General features: G+C 40.1%; 1 protein-coding gene across 1 annotated transcript; it reads left to right on the top strand.

Moving 5' to 3' along the window:
- Window positions 1-493: 493 nt before the first annotated feature.
- On the top strand, window positions 494-21759 carry LOC113165989 (LHFPL tetraspan subfamily member 3 protein-like). The gene is made up of 4 exons (XM_026365849.1): window positions 494-1553; window positions 17886-18122; window positions 19772-19800; window positions 20355-21759. The coding sequence occupies exons 1-3, from the start codon at window positions 1127-1129 to the stop codon at window positions 19786-19788; spliced, it is 681 nt and encodes a 226-aa protein (XP_026221634.1). The 5' UTR covers window positions 494-1126; the 3' UTR covers window positions 19789-19800; window positions 20355-21759.
- The last annotated feature ends 1108 nt before the right edge of the window (window positions 21760-22867 follow it).

The following is a 22867-nucleotide window of genomic DNA, read 5'->3' as shown; positions in this document are numbered from 1 at the left end:
TAGCTGCATTTTATATTTTACAGTTTATTGTAGTATTCTTGCAAAATAACTAATTATTAAATGTCATTTAATTAAAATAATCATCATCATGCTGCCACCACAAGGTTCTTATGTTGGAATGTGATTTGGTTGTGGTCAAATTTAATATTTAAGTAAGTTCCACATTCTCCTGTTTTTCAGGGCGTCATGTGCGCTTTCATGAAGTGTTACGTAACCTGGCTGCGCATCATGACGCCTGTCGGCTGCGCCTTTAACGCGGCAGGTGTCGCTCACACGGGACGGCCTGCTGTTGAAAAATCCAACTCTTCATGAGCGCTCCGATTTTTATTGATGGATTCACCGGCGAGATAGAAAAATCGCACCGATACTACGTCGTTCCTGCGCATGTTGACGCAGCGTTATCCAGAGGGAAGGTGTGTGCCACCGCACAGAGACGCGCATCACGGGCTTGCCTCTGCGTCTGCCGTCTGCGCCCCTCCCTCCCTGACTCCCAGCATCACTTGCAGCCCGGTGATGCTCTCATAAACCGGGGAATTAATCCCGCTTTTAACGATCCTCAGATGGCTCGTCGTGTTTTCTGAATGGTCCTAACAGTAGGCTGCCTGTAGTGTGCTGTTGGATCAGACTCCTTCATAGACACCTGCCTGTTATCGGCTGTTGCTGTTTGGGCTGGTGCGGATACGCGCGCGTCTTCTATTGCTGAACCCGACGTGAATCATAATCTGCATCTCCTTTATCAGCGGGAGCTTTTCCAAGGGCATCAGCCGGGCGATGTGCACGACTGAGGGCTAGAGAGCCAGCCTGTGCTCGTCCGAGTTATCGGTCATATCTAGGGTTCACACACACACACACACACACACACACACACACTCAGCTCCAGCTCCTCACTCGCTTCGCTGCCTGGCTTTAGGATGCGACGTCATGAGTTGATCGCGCCTGACAGATGCTGCTGTGTTGCAGTTGCACAGGCATAGATTCCTCCTTCTCCTGTTCTCGCCGTTTGTTTCCTTGGTGGGGGAGAGAAGAAGGATGGTTGTGAAGACGCTGTTCGTGTGCTAAATGTCTAGTGCTCGCGTTTGCGCTCGGACACATCGCAACATTCATTTAGTCTTCTGGTTTGCGTAAAATGATACCTGGATCTGCCGCATCAATGCTACCATCTGCAGAAGCTGCGAAATTGTACCAGACTAATTACGTCCGCAACTCCCGTGTCATCGGACTTTTATGGGCCATCTTCACTATTCTGTTCGGTATTGTTAACGTGACCATCTTCTCACAGCCCTATTGGATCGGAGATGGCGTGGATACGCCGCAGGCTGGTTACTTCGGCCTTTTTCACTATTGCATTGGAGACGGACTCTCGAGAGAACTGGCCTGCCAGGGCAGCTTCACCGAGTTCTCCGCTATCCCCTCCGGTGCGTTCAAGGCCGCCTCCTTCTTCATTGGAATGTCCATGATGCTGGTTGTCACCTGCATCGGCTGCTTCAGTCTCTTCTTCCTTCTCAGCACCTCCACTGTGTACAAGATCTGTGGCTGGATGCAAGCAGCATCAGGTAAATAAGAGTTTATTCTAATTGTTTTCTCAAAAAACAAGAAGAGCATGTACAAATGTGACATATGTCAACTCTGGATGAGTACACTAAAAGGAAAATCAGGACAGTGTTGAAAGATGAGCTGGGGCCTTTTTGCAAACACTTTCATTTCCGAACATTTTGACTGAGCAGTTGAGAAGATCAACTAATGAAGAGAGCCCAGGATCTTATTATGTTCCAGACTGAACCTGTGATATTAATTACAGATATGATCAAACCTTTACCACAGGACACGTGAGGACATTAGTTACCTCAGGAGTGACTTTTCTAATAGTCTGGTAACAAATAGTTTGTTTGGATTTATTTTTCTAACACTGCCCAAACACACAAACACTATTAAGTTACAATGGAACTTGATGTAAACTCCCTTTAGTACTTTATAATCTGCTGTCTGTGTGCTGATGTTGTTTAAATGTTGCAGAGGTCAGTGGATCGACTGCTGGCAACATTTTGTCACTGAAGCTGTGAGTTAATGTTATGTAGTGTGAGCGGAGACCTCTATCGTCTGAATACATCAGTCCTCCCAGCTGTACCAGTTGCTGAAGCAGCCGGATTTGCAACAAACAGAAATGAGGGGGATTATTTGGAAAAACTCCAGCTCAGTGTGTTATGTTGGGCCGAATTAACGAAATAAGTCTGTCTAATGAGGAGACCGATGGGCTTTGAGCTTCTGCGGCGAAGAGATGAAAGAGAAAGCCAAGAGGAGAGGCCCTGACCACAGCAAGCTGGCAAAGGGACGCCTAATGAGCAAGCCTGGCTGCTTAGCGCTGTCAAACTTTATTACACTTAGCTGAAGGTTAAACTCATGCTGCCTTCACTTACCAGCTCTGTGGAGGACAGGTGGCCCAGTAGCATCTTTAATGAGCCCCTTACTGTCAGCTAATGTTTTGATAGGGAGGCAAAAAAAAAAAAAAATCACCACTGTAATGATGGTGATAAATAGCCGGCCAGGATTTGGCTTGCTTGTGTTTGCAGGAGGAGGCAGTGGAGGGAGTTCGAAATAATTGCATTAATTTCTTTAGTGCATCCTTTTCTTTTATTGATTGTTTAAACATCTTGGCAACACAAAGTATACCCCATCTCAGTCCAATAAAGCAAACTGTGGGTCACACAGTAATCCAGCACTAGCTTGTCGTCACCGATCTCTGCTGCTAGACTGGTCCAAGGACGTGAATGACACAGTCAGTATTCAGAGCAGTGCTCCCTGCTCTGTGGCACCCATCCTTCTGTCTGCTACAGCAGCCATTGTCAAGTTTTTGTTTTTTTTTTTTCTAAATGGGAGGCCACAGGTGACCGCTTTGTCTTGTTTATGGTTCCTTTGTACAATGATCATATACCACTACCATGGCTCATTGACTAAAAGGCTATTCAGATACACCAATATCAAGGTCATACTGTGTTTTTAGAGGCTGTGTAAATACACGTTCATACCGACTGTGGCCAAGTACACGTACAGTACTTTAAGTGATGTACTGCATGCTACACATCTCCCATGGGCTGAAGTTAGAAGGTTGTGGATAAACAGTGTACAAATGCACACGGTGCAGTCAATCGGTTAGCGAAAGCACATCTCTAGGCATCTTCTTGACGAGAGTTTTCCGTGAAGCCCAGGTAAAATCCTGAATGTTTGATGAGAAAGCAAACTAACTATAGGACACATTAGAACTGTGGTAGAAATGTCCGCCACAGCCAAATGAAGCTGCGTGCTGACCTGCTCCTGCAGCCGGCCTGCCCTAAATGGACTGGTATCCTTCTCTAACCTCACTCTCCAGAGCTATTTCCATCTGTGCATCTGTTCAAATCCATAACATGCAGATGTAAGTGCCTGTTTTTTTTTTCTGCTGAGCCGAGCACAGAAAAACACCTGACATGCACACACCTTATAAATTTCTGTCACCTTCGCACATTTCTTTGATCATTTTGACCCATTTCTTTCGTTAGGTTCTGTTCTTTAATTCTTTTCGTCTTCGCTCTTCTTTCCTCCTCACAACCTTGTGTGAGTCCAGTACTGTACTATATGTGCTGTCCATTTCTGTCTGCAGACTTTCTGTCTTGGTTAATTGGTGTGCAGACCTTCAGAGGTCTGCACACCAATTAACTAAAAAGTCTTTGAGGTCAATAATAATTACTTCAGTGATTTATACCCAGTCTATCTACTCCGTCATGTCGGCTGCCAGGTTTTCTCTACATTTGATATTTCTTTTCAAAAACAGACATGAGTCACGCACGAGGTGTGAGCTTTGTTAGTCACAAGGGTAGACTAAGGGTAGCCTATTTGGAAATACTCACTTATATCTCTTAAATACACACGTTTACTTAGGGTCAGACTTTTATTTTCCTCCTTGTGCTCTATCGAATCAGGTCTATTATATTCTTTGTTTGTTCTGTGTGGGGATGTTTTTTCTTCTGAAGGCAAAAGCTTGCACTATTCACTGGTGAATCTTGTGTCATTGAATCGTGTCTTTCCCTCATGAGAAAAGACGCTTCAAACTAAACATTCATTTTATGTACATACTGTACGTCCAATGAGAATAATCAGCAGATCAAAAATGTAAACTGTTACTGTCCGAGAGAAAATAAAAACAGCAAGAAGGTGAAAGAGAAATGGCGATGACAATGATGGTAAAAAAGGAAGATATGATTTGACAGAACTGTGTGAGGTTTGAAGGTAAAAAGAAAGACAAATCAGTAGAGACAAAAGGCCGAAAGCAAAGTTCAATGAATGCATACTCATCCTCTAGGTCACCTCTCTCTCTCTCTCTCTTTCCATGTCCTCTGTTTTCTCTGTGGCTGGCTTTCACTCCCTTGGTCCATTAGCTCTATTGAGAGGCTGTTCTGAAAGGAGCATTAAAGCCTAGTTGAATGCAGAGGTGGAAAGTGGTGAAGCTCTGCATGAGAGCAGCTGTTACAGAGCAGACCCGTGTGCTCCAGTTCTCCAGAGTTAATGCTTTTGTCTGGATACCTTTCAGGCCTTCAAGAGTAGATTAATGCTTGACTCTGGAAAACACAGACTCTTTTGCGTTTGCCTGTTGATTTGCTTCCTCTTTGTGTTTGTGCATGCTTCAAATAGCACCATCAGTTCCTTTGCTAGACATAATAGATGCACATCCTTTGTCTGCACGCTAATGCATGATCATCTCTCTGCCCAGGGCTTGATGAACGTTTTTGGCCACATGCATCTTTGTTGAGAAATAACTTCCTCGTGTTGCTCATTTCAAACAGCATTAAGCTGTAGCAGAAAATTAGCATATAAATTAACTACATTTCTATTAAAATGCACAAACAAGTTAACTTTATTTTGATGATATGCCGTTAAGCTTTGTCCATAATTGCTGTAATCATCATTCAGGAGTAAAACAAATAAAAAGAAAACTTGTTCCCGACCTTTCAACACATTCAGAGATTTTAGGTTCAACTTTGCAGTTTTTTCAATCCTTGAACGACCTCCTGCATCTTAACTGAAAGTCTCTTTGAGTTCAAGTGAGTGAAACTGAGACATTACAAACATTATAGTTGTACTGCTCCATCGCCTCCAGTAAATTATTATTTATTCATGGTTCAGTTCACCCCAGTCTGGTTTGACATTGTAATGTGGACTTACCTTGCAAAACGGAGCTAGTGCACTAAAAGAAGGCTCAACACTATTGACTGAGGAAGCTCCATGGATGAGTAGTGAAACAGTCCAGCTGTTATGACTCAAAGTCCAGATGACACCACCTTGACTGAGAATCTTCCCCGACCAACTTACTATCTAAAGGAACACAGAAACATCAGGTTAAAAACAACCTTTTGTTTTATGCACCATTAAAAGCAGCCAATTTATTAGTGTTTCCCCTTTTTTCTGTCTTTTCTCTTTTAAAAGGTTTAAATGACTATTAATGATTGAGTAACTGTGTAGTGTAGAAAGTATTAAAAAATCATGAGTTGGTTAGCTCCTGGGGGTCAATAAGATGCCAACGCAATGGAAACTCTCGTAGTGAAAGTACTGTAGCTTCCTGAAATCCTTGTGGAAGTCAAAGTGTATTTATTTATTTTTATTACCTGGCAATTGTTCAGTCATGAGAGTTTTCCATCAAGAAAATGAATACTTGTCTTTGGACAAAATGTACAATACCTCATGTAACTGAGCAACAAAGAAACAAAACAAACCTGTTTTATATTTGCACAAAGCAATGCAATGTATATAAACCTATGTTGTAGAAGTAGGCCAGTCATAAATATGTCAACATGCATCAATAACCTGTGTCCTGTTCATCAATAACGTGCACCTCCTCTCTGAACCGTCTATGAAAACTGAATTTGTCCAATTGTAAGAGGTAAGAGTAGGACTGTAGCTTATGACAGGAGGCCACTCTTAACTTAGATCTTTTTGTCTGTGGGAGCTGACAGTGACTATCACCATGTTACAATCAGTCTGATGTATTCAGTCACTTGCGCTGCTGCAGCTACATACAGAGTGGGGAGCAGTGTCTCTCTGTAGCACATCAAGTCAGATACTGAGTGGAGCAGATTTGTGTAACAGAGATAGTGAACAACATGGGAGAGGACTGTCTGCTGTTATTACAGTAAGGTGTGTTAGAGCTTTTAAGCATCAAATACAAGTGAGAAATGCAAACTGTTTCTGTCCATATGACAAACTGCACTATTGAGTTAAGTGGCAGAACAAACTGGAGAAAGCTATGTGAGATTTTGAAGCAACAGAAATATGAATTTTCTGAAGAATGTGTCCTAAATAGGCTTCAGAAATCTTTGGCGCATATCCATGCTTGGTTGCGTAGGGGGAGTCAATCTGTATTCTCACTGGGTCTTTTGAGAGCATCACTGAAACTAAATGTGCTGACCCACAACACTTTTTGATCAGCTCAAAGCACAACGCTTCCTTGTGCAGTAGTCCACACACGAGACCTTCACAGCAGGAAGCCATACATTCAAAGGAGGGATAGTGATGATTGCTAGAGTACAGGCTGATCAACAGTGTCTGTCTTTTCTCTCACAATTCCCTTTGTTTTAATAATTGATTACGCTGCAAGGTTTTTGCTTTCTTGTTTGTTTTCAGTGCATCTCTGCCTCACCACCATTAAACCTCTGTGTTTTTCTAATAAACTATCACACACAGTCGTGTGAACCATCTAATTACAGTCAGTGGGGGACGCTAGGGAACAACCATATATTGCAGCTCTATGTCCTGATGATAGTGGTCTACAAGAGGAGAGGATGGAAGAATTTATTAAGTGTGGAATGAACCCATGTTTTTAAAGGTCCCATAATATAACCCCCTGTTAAGGATTAAAAACTAGGATTTACATGTGCCTGTAAATTTCTAGGCTGAAAAACAATGAAGATAATAATTACTATCCTGTCTTTAAATCTGTGTGAGCAGACTCTCTCAGAAATGAGAGGTCAGTGTTAGTTTGATTCATGGCTGGTTGTCCTGAACAACCAATGCCCTATTACTGCGCAAATACACCCTCTGGAGTTGGAGATACCACTTCCCAAGCCCTTGATAACATATTTCGCCATTCAACAAATACAAATCATTTCATATCCTTTGCAGAGAACTGTCCTGGTTATAGCTGCTGCAGATCTCAGTTGTAAAGCAATAAAAGGGAACTCGTCTGCATCAACTAAAGCCAGTGAGGGCTGGTCGGGGTCCACTGATATGAGAAGCAGAAGGAGAGAGGGCAGAATACAGGAAAAGAAAGAGGAGGAGGAATAGAGAGTGCAGGTCTGTCTGCTCCTCCGGTGTGACTGATAGCATTTAACATTGGCGTGACAGTGCTAGCCAGCGGTAGTCGGGATCACTTCACCAACTGTGTCTCAAATACGTGCTGCCCTGATAAACCGTTTGCACATGGACCAAAGAGTATGAATACCACAACCTGAACTTTTTAGTTACTTCAAATAACCTTCCATACAAGCTGTAATAAATTAAAGTTAGCCAGCCTTAGGTAAAGCTCAGTGCTTACCCAGAAGAAAATCTGTCAACTCTGTGTCCATCTTAAAACCAGTCTGGGCTCTAAGCTGTTTCTTTTCTGGCAACTTCTTGTTCCTGTTGTTCCACAGAGGCTGTATCATTGTTGTCTGAGAAGGTTTTCTTCTCTCTGGCAAGACATCATGGTCATTTTTATCATTAGCACAGTAAATATATTAGATATTGTTCCTTTAATTACATACTACAGACTATTGTTTTCAACACAGCATTGCATTTAAATTCCTGACAGTGAGCTGTTTTGCAATGCATACTTGTTGATTTCATGCTTATTTATGAATACAGAACAGTGCAGAGCCGGACCCTGAGGTCATGTTTTAGACATCAAACCAAACAGATCAATGCTGATTAATTAGCCCACATTTTGTGACTTTATGGAATACAAACACTAAATGTCAGCCCAGTCATTGTCCTAACTCCCCAGCGTTAAGTGTCTCTGTAGGCCTGCAGGGAGTCAACTATAGATTTGCCAGAGTTAATCCCTATGATCTCAGAATTGGCCTGACTCAGGCCCGAGCTCAGGCAGGAGAGGCTACTGATGTATTTCACAGAGGGAGGGATGAGGAGGGACAGCAAGGACACTGTGACCCGTTACAAAACTTTCCACCCTGTACTGAAAATAATGGTAGACATGTATATTTAGAGAGAGAGATATGCACATATAAAGATGCAGTAGAGGGAAACAAACTCAGTACTCAAGTATATGTGCAATTACTTGCCTAGAAATGTACTCCACTACAGGTAAGGACATGTACTCAAATTGATGCTGTTGATGGTAAATGTGCAAAATAGTTTGACAAACATTAAAAGGTAAAAATGATGGCAAAGAAAAATTATAGTTATTTGCTGTGGAGGTGGCGCTGATTGTAACCACTTTACATACCGACAGGTACTTTTACTCAGGTAATCCAAACCTTTCTTCCACTCATGTATATGCAACACACACACTGCACAAAACTTGAATGCATTTATTTGTGTTACTTTGTGCTTAAGTCAGTCTTACCCTTAAGCACTATTAGAAAGCGGTTTAGCTGCAGGCAGCAGTTATAAAACATAGCTTTTTTAATTTCATTTAATATTTAATTTATGATTTTCACAGAATATGCTAATATAACTATATAACTGCAGCCTCTCAGTCCTATGTTTTCTGTCAAAACAAGCACAGTCCTGCCTCCATCGTCCCTGAATCAGTGGCTCAGTCAATATTTTCACAGAAAATTTAAAAGTCTCTTTTGATTACTGCTCTTGCCTATCTTTATCCTCTTTGGAGGTACAGCCTGCAGCTGGACCTGTTACATAAGCCCTCCACCCCATCCTGACTGCCTCCTGCTCTGTTCACTGCAGTTGACGGTGCACTCCTCCCTCCACCCTCACCGCCGTTTTTATATAATTGGTATCATGTTATATCTATTATAAAGGTGCACGTTTCACTCCAGTGTCAGTGTTAGGTGGCTTGATATACACTGCCTGTACAAAAAAAAAAAATCACACACTGTAATATTTTGTTGAACTAGCTTTAGCTGAGATTACAGCACACATTCACCGTGGCATCATGTCGATAAGCTTCTGCAATGTCTCATCATTTATTCCCACTCAGAGTTGCAATAATTTTTTACCAATATCTTGTATTGATGATGGGAGAGTTGGACTGCTGCACAAAGTCTTCTCCAGCACATCCTGAAGATGGGATTAAGGTCTGTGGTGGTCAATCCATGTGTGATCATGATGTGTTATGTTCCCTGAACCACTCTTTTACAATTTGAGCCTGATGAATCCTAGCATTGTCATCTTCCATTCCAAAAGTCCATTGATGGAATAACCTGGTCATTCAGTATGTTCAGGTAGTCAGCTGACCTCATTCTTTGGGCACATAACATTGCTGAACCAAGACCTGCAGCAACCCCAGATCATAGCACTGCCCCCACAAGCTTGTACAGTAGGCACTAGACATAATGGGTGCATCACTTCATCCACCTCTCTTCTTACTCTGATGCACCCATCACTCTGGAACAGGCCACACATCAGACCACATGACCTTCTTCCATTGGACAGTTCTTAACCCAGTTTTAGTAGTTTTTATCAATCTCCTTAGATGTTTTCTTTGCTTGATTCACGTCAATAATTTGATTAATAATAATCTTTTCCACAACCACAGGATGTGCCTTCAGACATGGTTGTTTAGGAAATGAGAAGCTACTCACTGCATCAGTTAGAGTTAAATAACTTGTTACCAGCTGAAACATAATCATCCATGCAGTAATCATCTTACGGGAGGCTCTTACCTATTTGCTTAGTTAAATCCAGGTGGTGACTTTGGACAGGCAGTGTATTTGATCATACACCATACACATATAAATATACACCTTACCATATGCAGTAAAGTGAATGAATACATAATAGTGATGCAGCCTGGGCCAAACCAGATGTAGGTAAAAGTATATTTCATCTACCCTCCATTAAAAAATATCACTCAGAAAGCAGTATGTATCACTTGAGTGATTCTGAAAGGTCTCACCCTTACTATGTAAAGAGAGAATGGTGTTGTGATTCGGCACTATATGAATAAACTGAATTGAACTGAATTGACTATAGTCATTCAATAGCTTAATTTCAAAGTACCCAATCTCCTCCAAGGAGGCATATGGCCGGTCGCTCTCTTCAACTTCAATAAATCTGTAATATTGCAGTGCCGTCTCACTGGACTGGTCTGTTTGGAGATTAGAAGTCAGAGCATACACTCTGTCTGAATATATAGCATTTTGCCAAAGTAGGCAGGATTTTATAGCTTTCAAAGATGCTGCTGATCATTAGCTCACTGTTGGTGTCTGTCTATACACTGTACATAGCTAGATGCTAGCTAAGATATTGATTTGCTTTAATTATGAAACCTGTTGAAGGGTTCTTGCAGGACTCTTTCTGGCACAAAACAGATTTGATATTTATTTGATAATTTGATGAAAAACCAATGTCTTGCTCGTTCTAATCCTTTGAATGGAATTGATATGTGAGCTGTGGGCATTATGTGCTTGTTGTGCAGAAATTTGCTGAAGATGTTGACAGGGTGGGATACAGAGGATGCCTGGAAGCTCTCTGCTTCCTTCTACCAAGAGTTTTGCACAACACACTTAAAAAACAGAAATAGATTTGGACTCCTGTTCTACATCTTCCTTGGGAGATAGTTGGACTCTGTTTTAAAAGTTTTTTTTGCTCCACTTTTCACTGAATCCTTGACACTTTATTTTTCAGAGACTTTAGAGTCTTGAGCCAACTGTCTAAAACTATGTTAATCTCCTAACTATGCCACATGAGTTGTGGTTAGAAATCCTTTGTATTTTTCATTATTTTTATCTTAATAAATATTATAAAAATAGCAACAAAACACGTTACAATCCTACACTTTCTGTAATAACTCTATTCCCTGCATTTATAACTGTCCTTCTCTTGTCACCTCATTAACCTGGACCATGAAACAGGCCTAAATGGTGACACATTTTCATAATTGATTTAGTCACACTATATAGATCACATACTCTGAATTACCCCATTTATCTGGATGCAATTATTTAGCATTATTGTTATAGTCTTCTTAGGCCATCTTTCTTGGGTACTCTTCTTTGGAGCAGGGGGAGCTAAATCTTAATTGTTCAGTGTGAAGAGGGAGTCAGTGCTGCCCACACTTCATTAGAGTCTGGACTGGTTATGGGAGAGACAGGATTAATCAGTCTTATTCAAAACCCTCATCAATGGACTACTCACTGATGTAACACTGTAGGTGAATTTTGACCCATATTTTCTTCATCATTAAGTTATGATAATTATAAAGACGAAAGCCATTCATCCTACAGCACATTATGGAAAACTGCATTCTATAGCAATGATAGTATTTAGGAACCCATTAGGACAAATACAATCTGAAATCCCCTGCAAAAAAATGCGGGAATATCCAATATAACACAGGAGCCTGCATCTATGTCTGTGGAGCATCAAACTGTAATGACAGGCTCGGATGAAAAAAGCCCAACTATAATAGTTCAGTTTTAACTATATTAAAATCGTCATTGGTACACAGTGGGTGCACACACAGAAACACACACAGTGGGTAGAACAGGTCCATTCTCTGTCCATTCAGGTCCATTATTTGCAACTTTCTGTCCACACATTAAATTGGCCCAGAGCAAAACACTTAACCTCATACTGTTCCCCATAGACAGGCCAGCGCCTTGTTTGGCACCCCCCCGGTGTGAGCATAGCTAATACTACAACTAAGATTTAGCATTGTTGCAGTCCATTTTGCAGTGCTACTGTATATTCACTGTAGACTTTGTTTGGACATGCCACTAAATAGCATAAATGTATGTCACTAGGACATGAAAAACAAACAGCATGAAGATGTGAACCAAGTTAACATTACCTTAACTTATGTTGCTTTATCTACTTATGTTTTTTTATGTTTTTCATGGTAATTAATGGTACTAAAATGCAGTTCACATGCTGTATCTTGAAAACTCATTTGCTGGTGCCAATAAAAGCTTGCCCAACATACAGTAGCGATTTGAACAAAGACCTGTAGAAAAGTACAACATAAGCAGTTTGTTGTCAAACCATTAAAACATGTAGAGACAACTGTGTGGTTTTTCAAACTTTAGGCTATTTCTACCACTCCCACCTCTCTCCCACAGTATGCTGGCCTTGGGCTGCCTGTCTCCAGTTTCAGCAATGTGAGTCATGCAAACACCCAGCCACCCTGTCATACCGTCCCTCAGCACCGGCAGGAGTCTCAATCTGCCTGGAGCTCGATGCTGAGAACAGCCACGTACACAACAAGCATCAGGGAGAACGTTGACGTGAGGGACGGTAGATCACATCACTTGCCAAAGAAGAAGAATCACAAGTTAATATGTTGTTCCACTTCGATGCAAGTAATAATGTTGCTGTCTCTTTGTAACTCATTTCTTGTGCTGCCAGCTCAGATCAGTTGCTTTCTTTAGGAAGGAAAGTAAAAGACTGTAGGTCATCTTTCAACTGAAGTGTGAAAGATTTCACATGCGTTCAGGTCAGTGTTTCACCTGTGGGAGTGTAACATTAAATTAAACATACATATTTTTTCGAAGCCCCGCTGGAATAAACAACATCTGCGCCAACTTTTCTTTTTTTAGCTGACTTTTAAGTTTAACCTTAAATGCCATTTTACCAGCCACAGGCTCATTCACCATGGAGGTTGATAGTTTAGTAAACCCACTCTTCTAATTATCACAACCAAGACGTGTCACTATGAAGAGTGACAGCTGAATAGGCAGTTAAACCACTGTATACATTACACAAAAAAGGGGCTTGTTATATGGTATTTATGTCTATGAATATGCGTGTTTGTGGTAGAACTGAATCCATACGCATGGGGATGTGTGTATGCATAATTCAGTTTGCTAAACCGATTTAAATGAGAGCAGATAATGGGATCCACAAAGGACTGTGGGAGTTGGAAAATGTGAATCCCTTTTCATGGCTGATTAGATGTGCTGCAGATGTGTAAGTGATGAAAGGAGCAGTGAATGCACAAAACTGTATTTTTCCATCTGCCACCCAGAGCAGTCAGTGGCATACCGAAACGCCGAAGACACACTCAGACGTGCAATTGCATTGATAGGGTTACAGTAAAACATGAGGCGGATATATGTGATTTATTTTCTTTGTATGCAAACCAGATACACAAATCCTGTCAAGCTGCTGCTTTGGAGGTCATGTTGGACCACCAGTCATATACACTACTTGCAAGTGGCACAGAGATTATAGCAGGAAATGGGATTCTTTCAGTGTCGATGGGATTTGGTAGTCTCTTTGGGAAAATGAGCCAATGTGCCTCTGACAAATCTACTGCCATCATAACGTTCTGTACCATCTGCCGGTCTGCCCCCAGACTTTCCTGTAGCGCTGTTCGCACCTAATCTGCCCTACCTAGGAACTCTTACATAAGCTGCTGTTTGCCAATAAGCATTTCTCAGTCCAGTTTCCCACTTGCAGAACCCCAGTGTTCTCAGGAAGAGGAAAAGACAACAAGAAAGAGTGTGTGTGTGTGTGTGTGTGTGTGTGTGTGTGTGTGTGTGTGTGTGTGTGTGTGTGTGTGTGTGTGTGTGTGTGTGTGTGTGTGCGCGCATAAAAGACAAAAACAAATAAATGCTGAGAATAGCTTCGCCAAGGGGCCCCAGCATATGGTAGCCAGTGCTTGTGACGTTAGTGTGGTGCTGGCGGCTGCACACAGGGCTGGAGCACGACACCCTACATAGGTTCTGTCTCTCACCACCTCCTGTCTCTCTCTTGCTCTCTGTATCTCTACATCTAGACCTCTCAGTGCCTTATAATCTGTCTCTCCTCCGTCTTTAGCTGCCTGTCTGCTGCTCTGTTCCTGCTCTCCAGAGACAGCAGAGAAAAGGGCAAAGCTGAGAGAAGAGGATAATGCAATCAGTTAATGTCCAGTATCTGCTCTGACTGACAGCTATATTTTGTCAGGTGTGCTGCTATTTCTGTGGCGAAGATTTGAAGCACACCATTTACAGTATTGGTGCAGTAAAAAGTCGTGCACTATAGCAATATGAATCAGTGAAGTCAGCAAATACTGAGACATACTGAGTTTTACTTTTTGCCCCCTGTTTAGGATTTATTAATAATATTTAAACATGTAATAATTGGGCTATAGCACACTATAATATCACAGTGGGCTTACATAAGGACATTTTTTACTGTCTATTAATTTGCAGCATTTGTCAACAAATATCCCATTTATATATGCTAGAAAGAGGATAATGTATTAAAATGTTTTTTTTTATCTTTATATACTGCTTACGATTAGGGAACTTAAAGTAAATTGTTCTGCTTTTTGACCCCAAGTAACAATTATTATTATTATTATTATTATTATTATTATTATTATATATATATTATTATATTATATATATATATATATATATATATATATATATATATATATATATATATATATATATGCTCTGTAGTATTAATATACTATAACATGTATGACTGTACTGTATTGAGAAAGGCAATTAACAGGAATGTTGTTTTTCTTTTGAGAAGCACACACAGTAAGTTGCGGACCAGAGTGGATCTCAAAGCAATCACACACTTCAACACTGGAGGAGAGTGACATACTTTAATATTGATAAATACACAGGAATGCTCGATTACATTTAGTGGTTTTGCAGTTACGGTCACAGTATTTCCTTTGGTAGTGTTAATGTGAGTATAGGTTGTGTAATGCTGTAGTTTCTGTTTCCTCTGTGAATTTTAATAAAGCCTCTCCTTATGTAAGTGGATGTAACTCTGTGATGCAATGGGTCTTCTGCACTGGGTTGTGCAGTTATGGATTAGCTGACTCCAGGCTTTGGCTTACTGCTACAGTATATAGAGGATACATGTGTTCCTCCTCTTACCACATGGTGCTTCTGGAAACAGGAGGGGCATATGTGGCACCCTCTGTTGGTATAATCCTGGCCACTGCATCACACATAGATATTCATCTGCAGGGATATTTTTACTGCACTTGTTCTCTTATGGTCTCTTGGCCTTGATGCTATCAGCGTTTGTTGGTGTACACCTCTTTCATCTGTCTTCTTCCTGTCCCCAAACTCTTCTTCGGTTTCTCTCTCACCCGGCTCCGTGGGCCTCTTCACTCTCCTCCTGAGTCACAATGTAATATTTATGATGGTGTTGAATCTAGCCAAAGGAACAAAGGAGACACCCAGAAGGATCAGGGAAAGTGTTTGTTACCTTTGTAGTAAATGCATGATGAGGAAGAGAATAGTAAGTGTACAAAGTCTCTCAGTATCAAATGGTATTTGGTGTTCTATGGAACGCTCTCAATTCATTTAATGTTGTCACATAAATTCCCATGATATGCATAGAATTTATACAGCTAGCAGAAGTGTGGTTGGTAGAAATTCACTATATCTACTAGGTGAAAAATGTTTATTTCAAATTTGTACTGTAAGGCTGCATGAATGAATAAAGCAAATAGCCCTTTCAAACCAATCGAATCTGCCGTTAAAGCTCCCACTGTTGAAAATGATCTGATTTATTCATGTATTTACTGAAATAAGAATAGAAAAATTTGCATATACACACACAGTCTAAGGGTTAACATGTTCAAATTATTTTAACATGGCCCCAAGGTATTTAAACATGTAGTTCACGCTCACTGCTCTCAAACTGAAAACAATCTACTGCTTCCCTAAGAACAAACCCTGGGTCATCAAGGACTTGAATGAGAACAAGAAGGCTTTCAGGTCATGTGGTAGATGCAGCTAAGGGGGTCCAGAGACTGCTGTCTGTCAGGTATCATGGATGTATATTCTAGAGCCAGAGACAGTACAAAGACAACCTGGCTTGACTTGAACCACTTTACAGATAATATTAAAAGGTGATTTGGTTCAATAACACTGTCACTGTGTAAATGTATTGCAAGCGTTGGGCCTGCTCTGCAGTATCTGCAGCCATGATTGACTTACTGCCAGTGTATCAGTGACAGGGACATCGGACACTTGTTGGCTGGCGAGAGGTGGACAGGCAGGGGGATTGTGTTTGGTTTCATCTGTTGCAGGCACAAGTGGACTTGTTCCCTCTCAATGGTCACGCTTGACATGAAGGCCTCAGTGACACTCATTCAAGAGCTGAATCATGTACTAGACTCTTGAGGATGTTTGACAGACGATAGACTGTGATGCTATACTGCAAACATCTCTTGCGTGGGATGAGTGACATAAGTCCTAGTGAGGCCCTATCACAGCCTGTCAAGGCCAAGTTGAGCCAGCAAGTGTGAAACGTTTGTCACTTGATTTAGTGGTAGATACCTGGAAACTACAAAAGACACAAACTATCTATTCATTCATAAAACAGACAGACACTGTAAAACCAAAATGTTATTTGCATACACTATATGTCAGTATGTTATGTTGCTCAATTATTTATATTTTTGCTCATGTAGCTGTTAAATAACAGTAGAGGACAGTTATTAGGCAGAAATGTCCTCCATCTGTGTATCTGAGTTTGAGCAAGTACCTAAGTCCTTGCTCTCTGTACCACTGTGTGCATATGAATTTGTTATGACAGCTGGAGCCACGGGGAAGGTAGAAGAGGAGTCGGGGGTATGCTCTGCTCTATCAGATATGCAGTTTGTCTGCAGCTTGTGTTGCTCTATAATTCCTGTCTTACTCACTTTCTCTCTCTAAAATGTCTCTCAACATCCCCTGGTATCTTTCAGAACTATTAAAGGCTGCAGTATTACTGTACGAAGCCGCAGTGTGTCAGCTTTATGCATCTGTGTGGGCAGTGTGTATGCATATGAGTACAGAAAATATTTTTGCTTTTGATTGTAAGACTGAGAGTAAGTGAGCAAGAAACTAAAAATATGAATAACATGTTATAGACATATTTCTTTATATTAAATTTGTGCAAATAAAAGCAGCTAATACACAAACATTCAGCATTCAGGGAGGAAATACAGTGAAAAGCGCTCTGGGGATAAAGAAATAAGGAGTATGTTTTATTATTAATGCGCTCTGTGCTTGATAATTGTGCAGTCAGCTTCTTTTTCCAGGTCTTCTGCTATTCTACTGCAGCATCACCTCAGAGGATAAGCTCATCCAGGCTGAAGACGAGGAGAGAGATCAGAGAGATTTTATCCTTTGGGCAAAAACTGAGAATTTGGAGTTATTTAAAACCCAAAGAGGGAGAAGGCTGTAAGGCTGCGCACCTTCTCTCTTGAGCTGTTCTGCTCCATCATCATCTCAGATAAAAAATTTTTTTGAACTGAACATGAGAGGGGTCCACATTGAAGATGAGAAAGGTTTCAACTGTAGGCCAAGGACCACTACATAAAATACAAGCTGCAGAGAGAAAGCAGAGTATGAATAACAAAGCATGAGGGAAATCTGGTCAGGAGATTTCATATTGTCAAAGCAGTAACTATAAATAATAATAACACATAGAAATCTTTTGGTATTCTTGTGTCTGGCAATGTGTGTTTGTAGTTGTTTACTGCTTTTTTCACAGACGCTCACTGTGTCTAGACGCTTATTTGCTGCCTAAGGCAGGGAATGAAAATCAATGTGACAGACAAAGATTAAAATCTCCAGAGAGGAGAATATAAGGGTATAGATTTATTTAAGCAACAATAACAATAATAATTCTTCTTTTTATTTCCCATTTTTCCACAAAACATCATCAGTTCCCAAAACTTATCCCTCTAATGATGCCACTTGTTTTTACTGAGTCTTCCCCTCTCTGCATCGCTCCAGGTGTCTGTCTGGTGCTGGGTTGCATGATCTATCCTGATGGCTGGGACAGCGATGAAGTCCGGCGGATGTGTGGAGAACAGACAGACAAATACAGCCTGGGGGCCTGCTCAGTGCGCTGGGCCTACATCTTGGCTATTATGGGCATCCTGGATGCACTCATCCTGTCCTTCCTGGCGTTTGTCTTAGGGAATCGGCAGGATGGTCTCATGTCAGAAGAGCTGCTGGCAGAAAGCAAGGGTGAGAATATAACATGTGATCTGATTTAAATGTGAAGATATGTTATTGCTCTCCTTTGGGAAAAATCTTTTATCACTTGTGAGTCATACTTCTTTAACTATTTAGCAAATATTCCCACCAAATCTATATTCTAGCGAAATAAGAATGAATATTTCCCCACATATTAATACAACTAAAATTGGGCAGTGATTCCCTGAAGGTGATAAATCATGTATTAGGTTATAATTGTAAGAGTCACTGATGAGGAATCGATCAGTTTCCTTTTTTAATGGCTAGGCGGTACCAGACAAATCTCTCGAAATGCACCGTCAATACAATTTGTTCCATAGTAGGCTGTCAAAAGCATATATTTAAAATAATTTAACACACAATAAAGCTAGCTTTAACAATAGACTCTTGATTTATCATGTAACTAGCTACAAGACTAAAAATAGAAAGTGCACATTCATAAAGGTAGTGAAGAAGCAAATAGCCTAATAATCTGGCAGACATATATTTATGACAAATGAAGGTTAAAGTTTTGATGTATTGATCTTTTTATGCAGACTCTGTAAAAGCAAATCTACATTCATCAAGCTCCAAATGAACAAAATAATAGGAAAGACATTGTTCAGATCTCTCTTTTTTTTTAAGATGCCTGTTTTTGACCCCTTTTGATGAAAAGTCATGATATCATCATAAAAGGAACTCTCTAGATCAACAATTAAAGAGACACAAATATTGCATTGTCATTAACAAACTGCAGTAATCAGATAATTGATATTTTCTGTCTTCTATATTTTCAACATAGTTTATGCAGAGTCATGGGACTCTTTGTTCATTCCAGTCATATACACGTTGAGGATTTGAACAGTTGGCATCAAAAATAAGGCAATAAACCTTTGCTGCATGTAATTTCCACTGTCTGTTCACATGTCTCCTGTTCCTGCTTGTACTCAAAAAAGGCACAAATGCATCCAAAATAAATTTTAAACCATAACTATCTTGAAAAACAAAATCTGGCTTCTGATTGCACAATGAGCAAAATACAGTAGAACGTTCACAGGGTCTTTTTTACTGACAGACGCTACTAGTCTAATCAGACATCTGCATTACATTCAGGAGAAGTGATGGTTTAGTCATGGAAATAACATGGCACTGCACCACTATTACATATTTATACATTCAGATGCCATGTTTAATCACATTTACCTGTAGCTGGTAATATTCTGCAAAGAGTAATGTAACAACTCTCACAGTAGATGCGTGCAGTTTTTGTTTTGTCATTGGAAACCCAGTGACCTTCAAGTGACAAATATGATCTACAGAGATTAGATGAAAGGCAACAACATAGAAGAGATATTAAATGGGATTATCAGTAACTTTACCAGTCGATAAATATCTTTATTTGCAGCCCCCAAAATGTGTCATTCTTTAGTTTAGAGCTCAGGAGAATCTGTCATTTATGAATAATTCATCAAAGCTCAGTAGCTTTTACCATTTAGCTCAGCCCTGCTGCTATCTGCTGGTGATTCTGTGCAGTACAGCCAGTCATTGTGAAGGACGCATGCATCTGGCAATGTGTGAACATAGAAGTCTATTAATAGCCTGACCTTGATAACCATGTTGCAGCACTATTATATATTTCTCTGTGATTCTGTTTTTTGCAGAGGGAGGCAATGCCTAATCAGATCTATAGGTAAGTAATACATCTTGGAATTTACTGAATTCTGAATGTACATGTTGATTTATTAAGTCAGCTCTGGTTATTTAAGCCATCATGAGCAATGTCATCATTCTTTTATATTTGACAGAGGTGAAATGTCACATCTATCCCTGTGGACACTAAACCCAAAGTATCTAACAGATTCAACACTATGTCTCATATTGTTATATCATCCAGTCCTCCCCAGATACAACAACAGTTCTATCAAAAGTACATACACTGTATTTATTATTAGGTCATGCATTGCATGTATATAAGGTATTGGATTGTTAATAAGTATAGTATTGTGTGAGCAGTATTTTCTATTCTGAGACAACTCATTGTTGTTTGCAATGGATCAGAATGCAATGACCTGACCTAATCTGACAATGCATTAAATTTTATACAGCAGATTCTTGTGTAAAACTTTAATCTGATAAGTAACTATAGCTGTCAAATAAATGTAGTTAAGTAGACTAAGTTGCATACAATGGCAATGCAGTAGTGCATCACACAAGTGCCTCAGAATTCTACTGTTTTTCTCTCAGGTTCCTGAATTTCCATGTGTCAGTTTTCATAAAGTACCAGCCCCTCATTATCAGCTTTGAAGAGGGAGACGGTGAAGGTCTGCAGAGGAGAGAAGTACTATTGAACCAGCCAGCCTGCCTTTCACATCTACCTGCCAGAAACCCAATGTAACCTATTCCATCCTGTTCACAGTCCCTACGCCACCCCCAGCACTTAGATGGAGCCCAATGCACTTTTATTCCAGTGTGTCTACAGAGCTAACATGTGAACATCATTGCATAGACCATGGCAGGGGCAGAGACTGTTATTCCATTGAGAAGTATATGGACTATCCACTACCTACCTGAGAAGGCACAGGGTTGACATTGTACACGTGCAGTACGAACACAGACACGCATACACACATGCCGCCTCATTCTTATACGCAAACACAACTCTGCACACGACATACAGTAGATTCAAACGAAACATTAACAAGCTGTAATTACAAGTATTAAACTATGTTAACACTTAGCTGTGTGTATCACCGCCAAAATGTGTTTCATGTTTTATTTGTGAAAAGAAGAAACTGCTCATTTTCAGATTATATTTGGATGCTGTAAATCTATTGTGTTTCATATGTGAGGTTTGACAATGAAATGAACATTTTAGTTTCTTCTTTGGCTCGTATGCCTCTTTGTTCCTCCTCATTTACTAGAAAAAAATATTTAAGACAGTTTTATAAGAATACTACTATCCAAAAAAAGAGAAAACCCCTTGTATTGCAAAGTATGTACAGTGAATATTAAAGATGTTCTAGGCATTTTAATTAAATCCATCCATTGCCCTGCTAGCTAACTTTGCACAGTGCTTCAGTTTGAGAAGAAGTTCAATAATTTATAGTCTTTGGTGTCTACACTGTGATGGAGCTATTAGGACTGTGTGCTGCAGGACTTGTAGCTGCTGTGTGAGTGAGCTTCTGTATGTGTGTGTATGTGTGTGGGAGGGGGGTTTAGGGAGGTCAGTTTGAGTGACTGCGAGTGCATGCACATATGTGTGTGTGTCAGTGTGAATGTGTTGCGTGTGATCTTTTGTCAGGCTAGTGAACCAATATGCCTGCCTCACACACAATCGTCCTGTTGTGTAGCTAAATCTGTTCCGGTCTTTGTCTCCAGCTTTCTCTTTATGTCTCTCTCTCTCTCACTGACTCCCATTATTTTGTTGGCACATACAGGGTAACACAATGAAGGTGGAGTAGTATCAATGTAAAGCAACTGGTGTGCCTGAGGATTGAACTCAAGCAGGGCCTGTCCCAGCCTCACCTGTGGATATGTTTCTGTGTAAATAGATATTCTATACATACCAGACAATTAGAAAATAAGGAGGAGGACAACTTAACAGCAATTAAAGAGATTCCTTTAAGAATATATGAACACTTAATAAAGGTTTTCACTGTAAAACATTGTTGTGTTTTTCTTTCTTTCTTCTAAGTTGTTTTGAAAAAGGCCAAAACCGTAGATGGATTATACTGAACGGGCCAACTGGGCACAGAGCCTGTTATGTTGTGACTGCTTATATTTATACTTGTATGGCATTGTAGCTGTCTGTGCCTACATACTGAAAAATAATTAAAACTGTTGGTCACAATCCAAGTAGTCAATTTACTATTATTATGAGCGAGAATTGACGTAGATATGAGGTCTAATATGAGGTTCAACGACAAGTCTAGTACAGAAATGAACCAATTTTAAAGTGTAATAGTCAAAAATAGAATTGCATGTGTCTGCACGTCAGATAACACGTAGCACTGAAAAGGGGGAAACAACGTAGATGAAGGAAAAAGGCTGAGAGGAACTCACTTTATCCATTTACATGTGTCTTGATTCTGCTAGACTAGTTATTAGATCTGAAATTTAAAATTTAAATAAGCTGGACAAAGATTGTGTTACACTAGTAAATATTTTTATACATAATTTATTATATTTTTCAAACATTTATTGTGTTCATCAAGCTCCAGGATTTCACAGGAAATCACATTATAATAGCCTTTTTGATCCAAATCACACGTCTAAACAAGAAAACAATGTTATAGAGTGATAAACATGAAACAAACTGAGACGATACCACTTCTAAACATTACTGCATTGTTCTCATGTGGTGATTTAACACAAACAGCACAACAAAACCCTTATTTTTTCTTGCAGCTCTGTTGGCTTTGTAATCAGGAAGAGAAAAGAATAGCTGAAAATCATAGTACTATGACTCACAACACTTAACACTGCCCTCTTGGGGAGTCTTTTAGAGAAACCAGAGGGTGGGAGAAGAATACCTTAATTTAGTTTGACCACAGCACAATGGGATGGAATTATATACACATTTCACTGAGTTAAAGAGCTGCAGTATTTTCACTTGAAGTTTCATTGGCAAGTAAAATATTAGTTATGGATCCTGTTATCAATCAATGAATCAATCAGATTTTATTTGTATAGATTTGCACAGGTTCATTCAAAGTTCTTTATAGATGATAAATTAAAAAAGTGGACAGAACATATAA

Source organism: Anabas testudineus, chromosome 6, assembly GCF_900324465.2.
Source record: "Anabas testudineus chromosome 6, fAnaTes1.2, whole genome shotgun sequence".
In the NCBI taxonomy this organism is placed as follows: domain Eukaryota; kingdom Metazoa; phylum Chordata; class Actinopteri; order Anabantiformes; family Anabantidae; genus Anabas; species Anabas testudineus.
This window is presented reverse-complemented; position numbering and strand designations above follow the sequence as displayed.

Bases quoted from the DNA above. Each gene is read 5' to 3' on its own strand.
- LOC113165989 (XM_026365849.1), top strand. From the start codon at position 1,127: ATGATACCTGGATCTGCCGCATCAATGCTACCATCTGCAGAAGCTGCG. The intron at 1,554-17,885 runs GTAAATAAGAGT...GCATCGCTCCAG, and splicing joins CTGGATGCAAGCAGCATCAG to GTGTCTGTCTGGTGCTGGGT.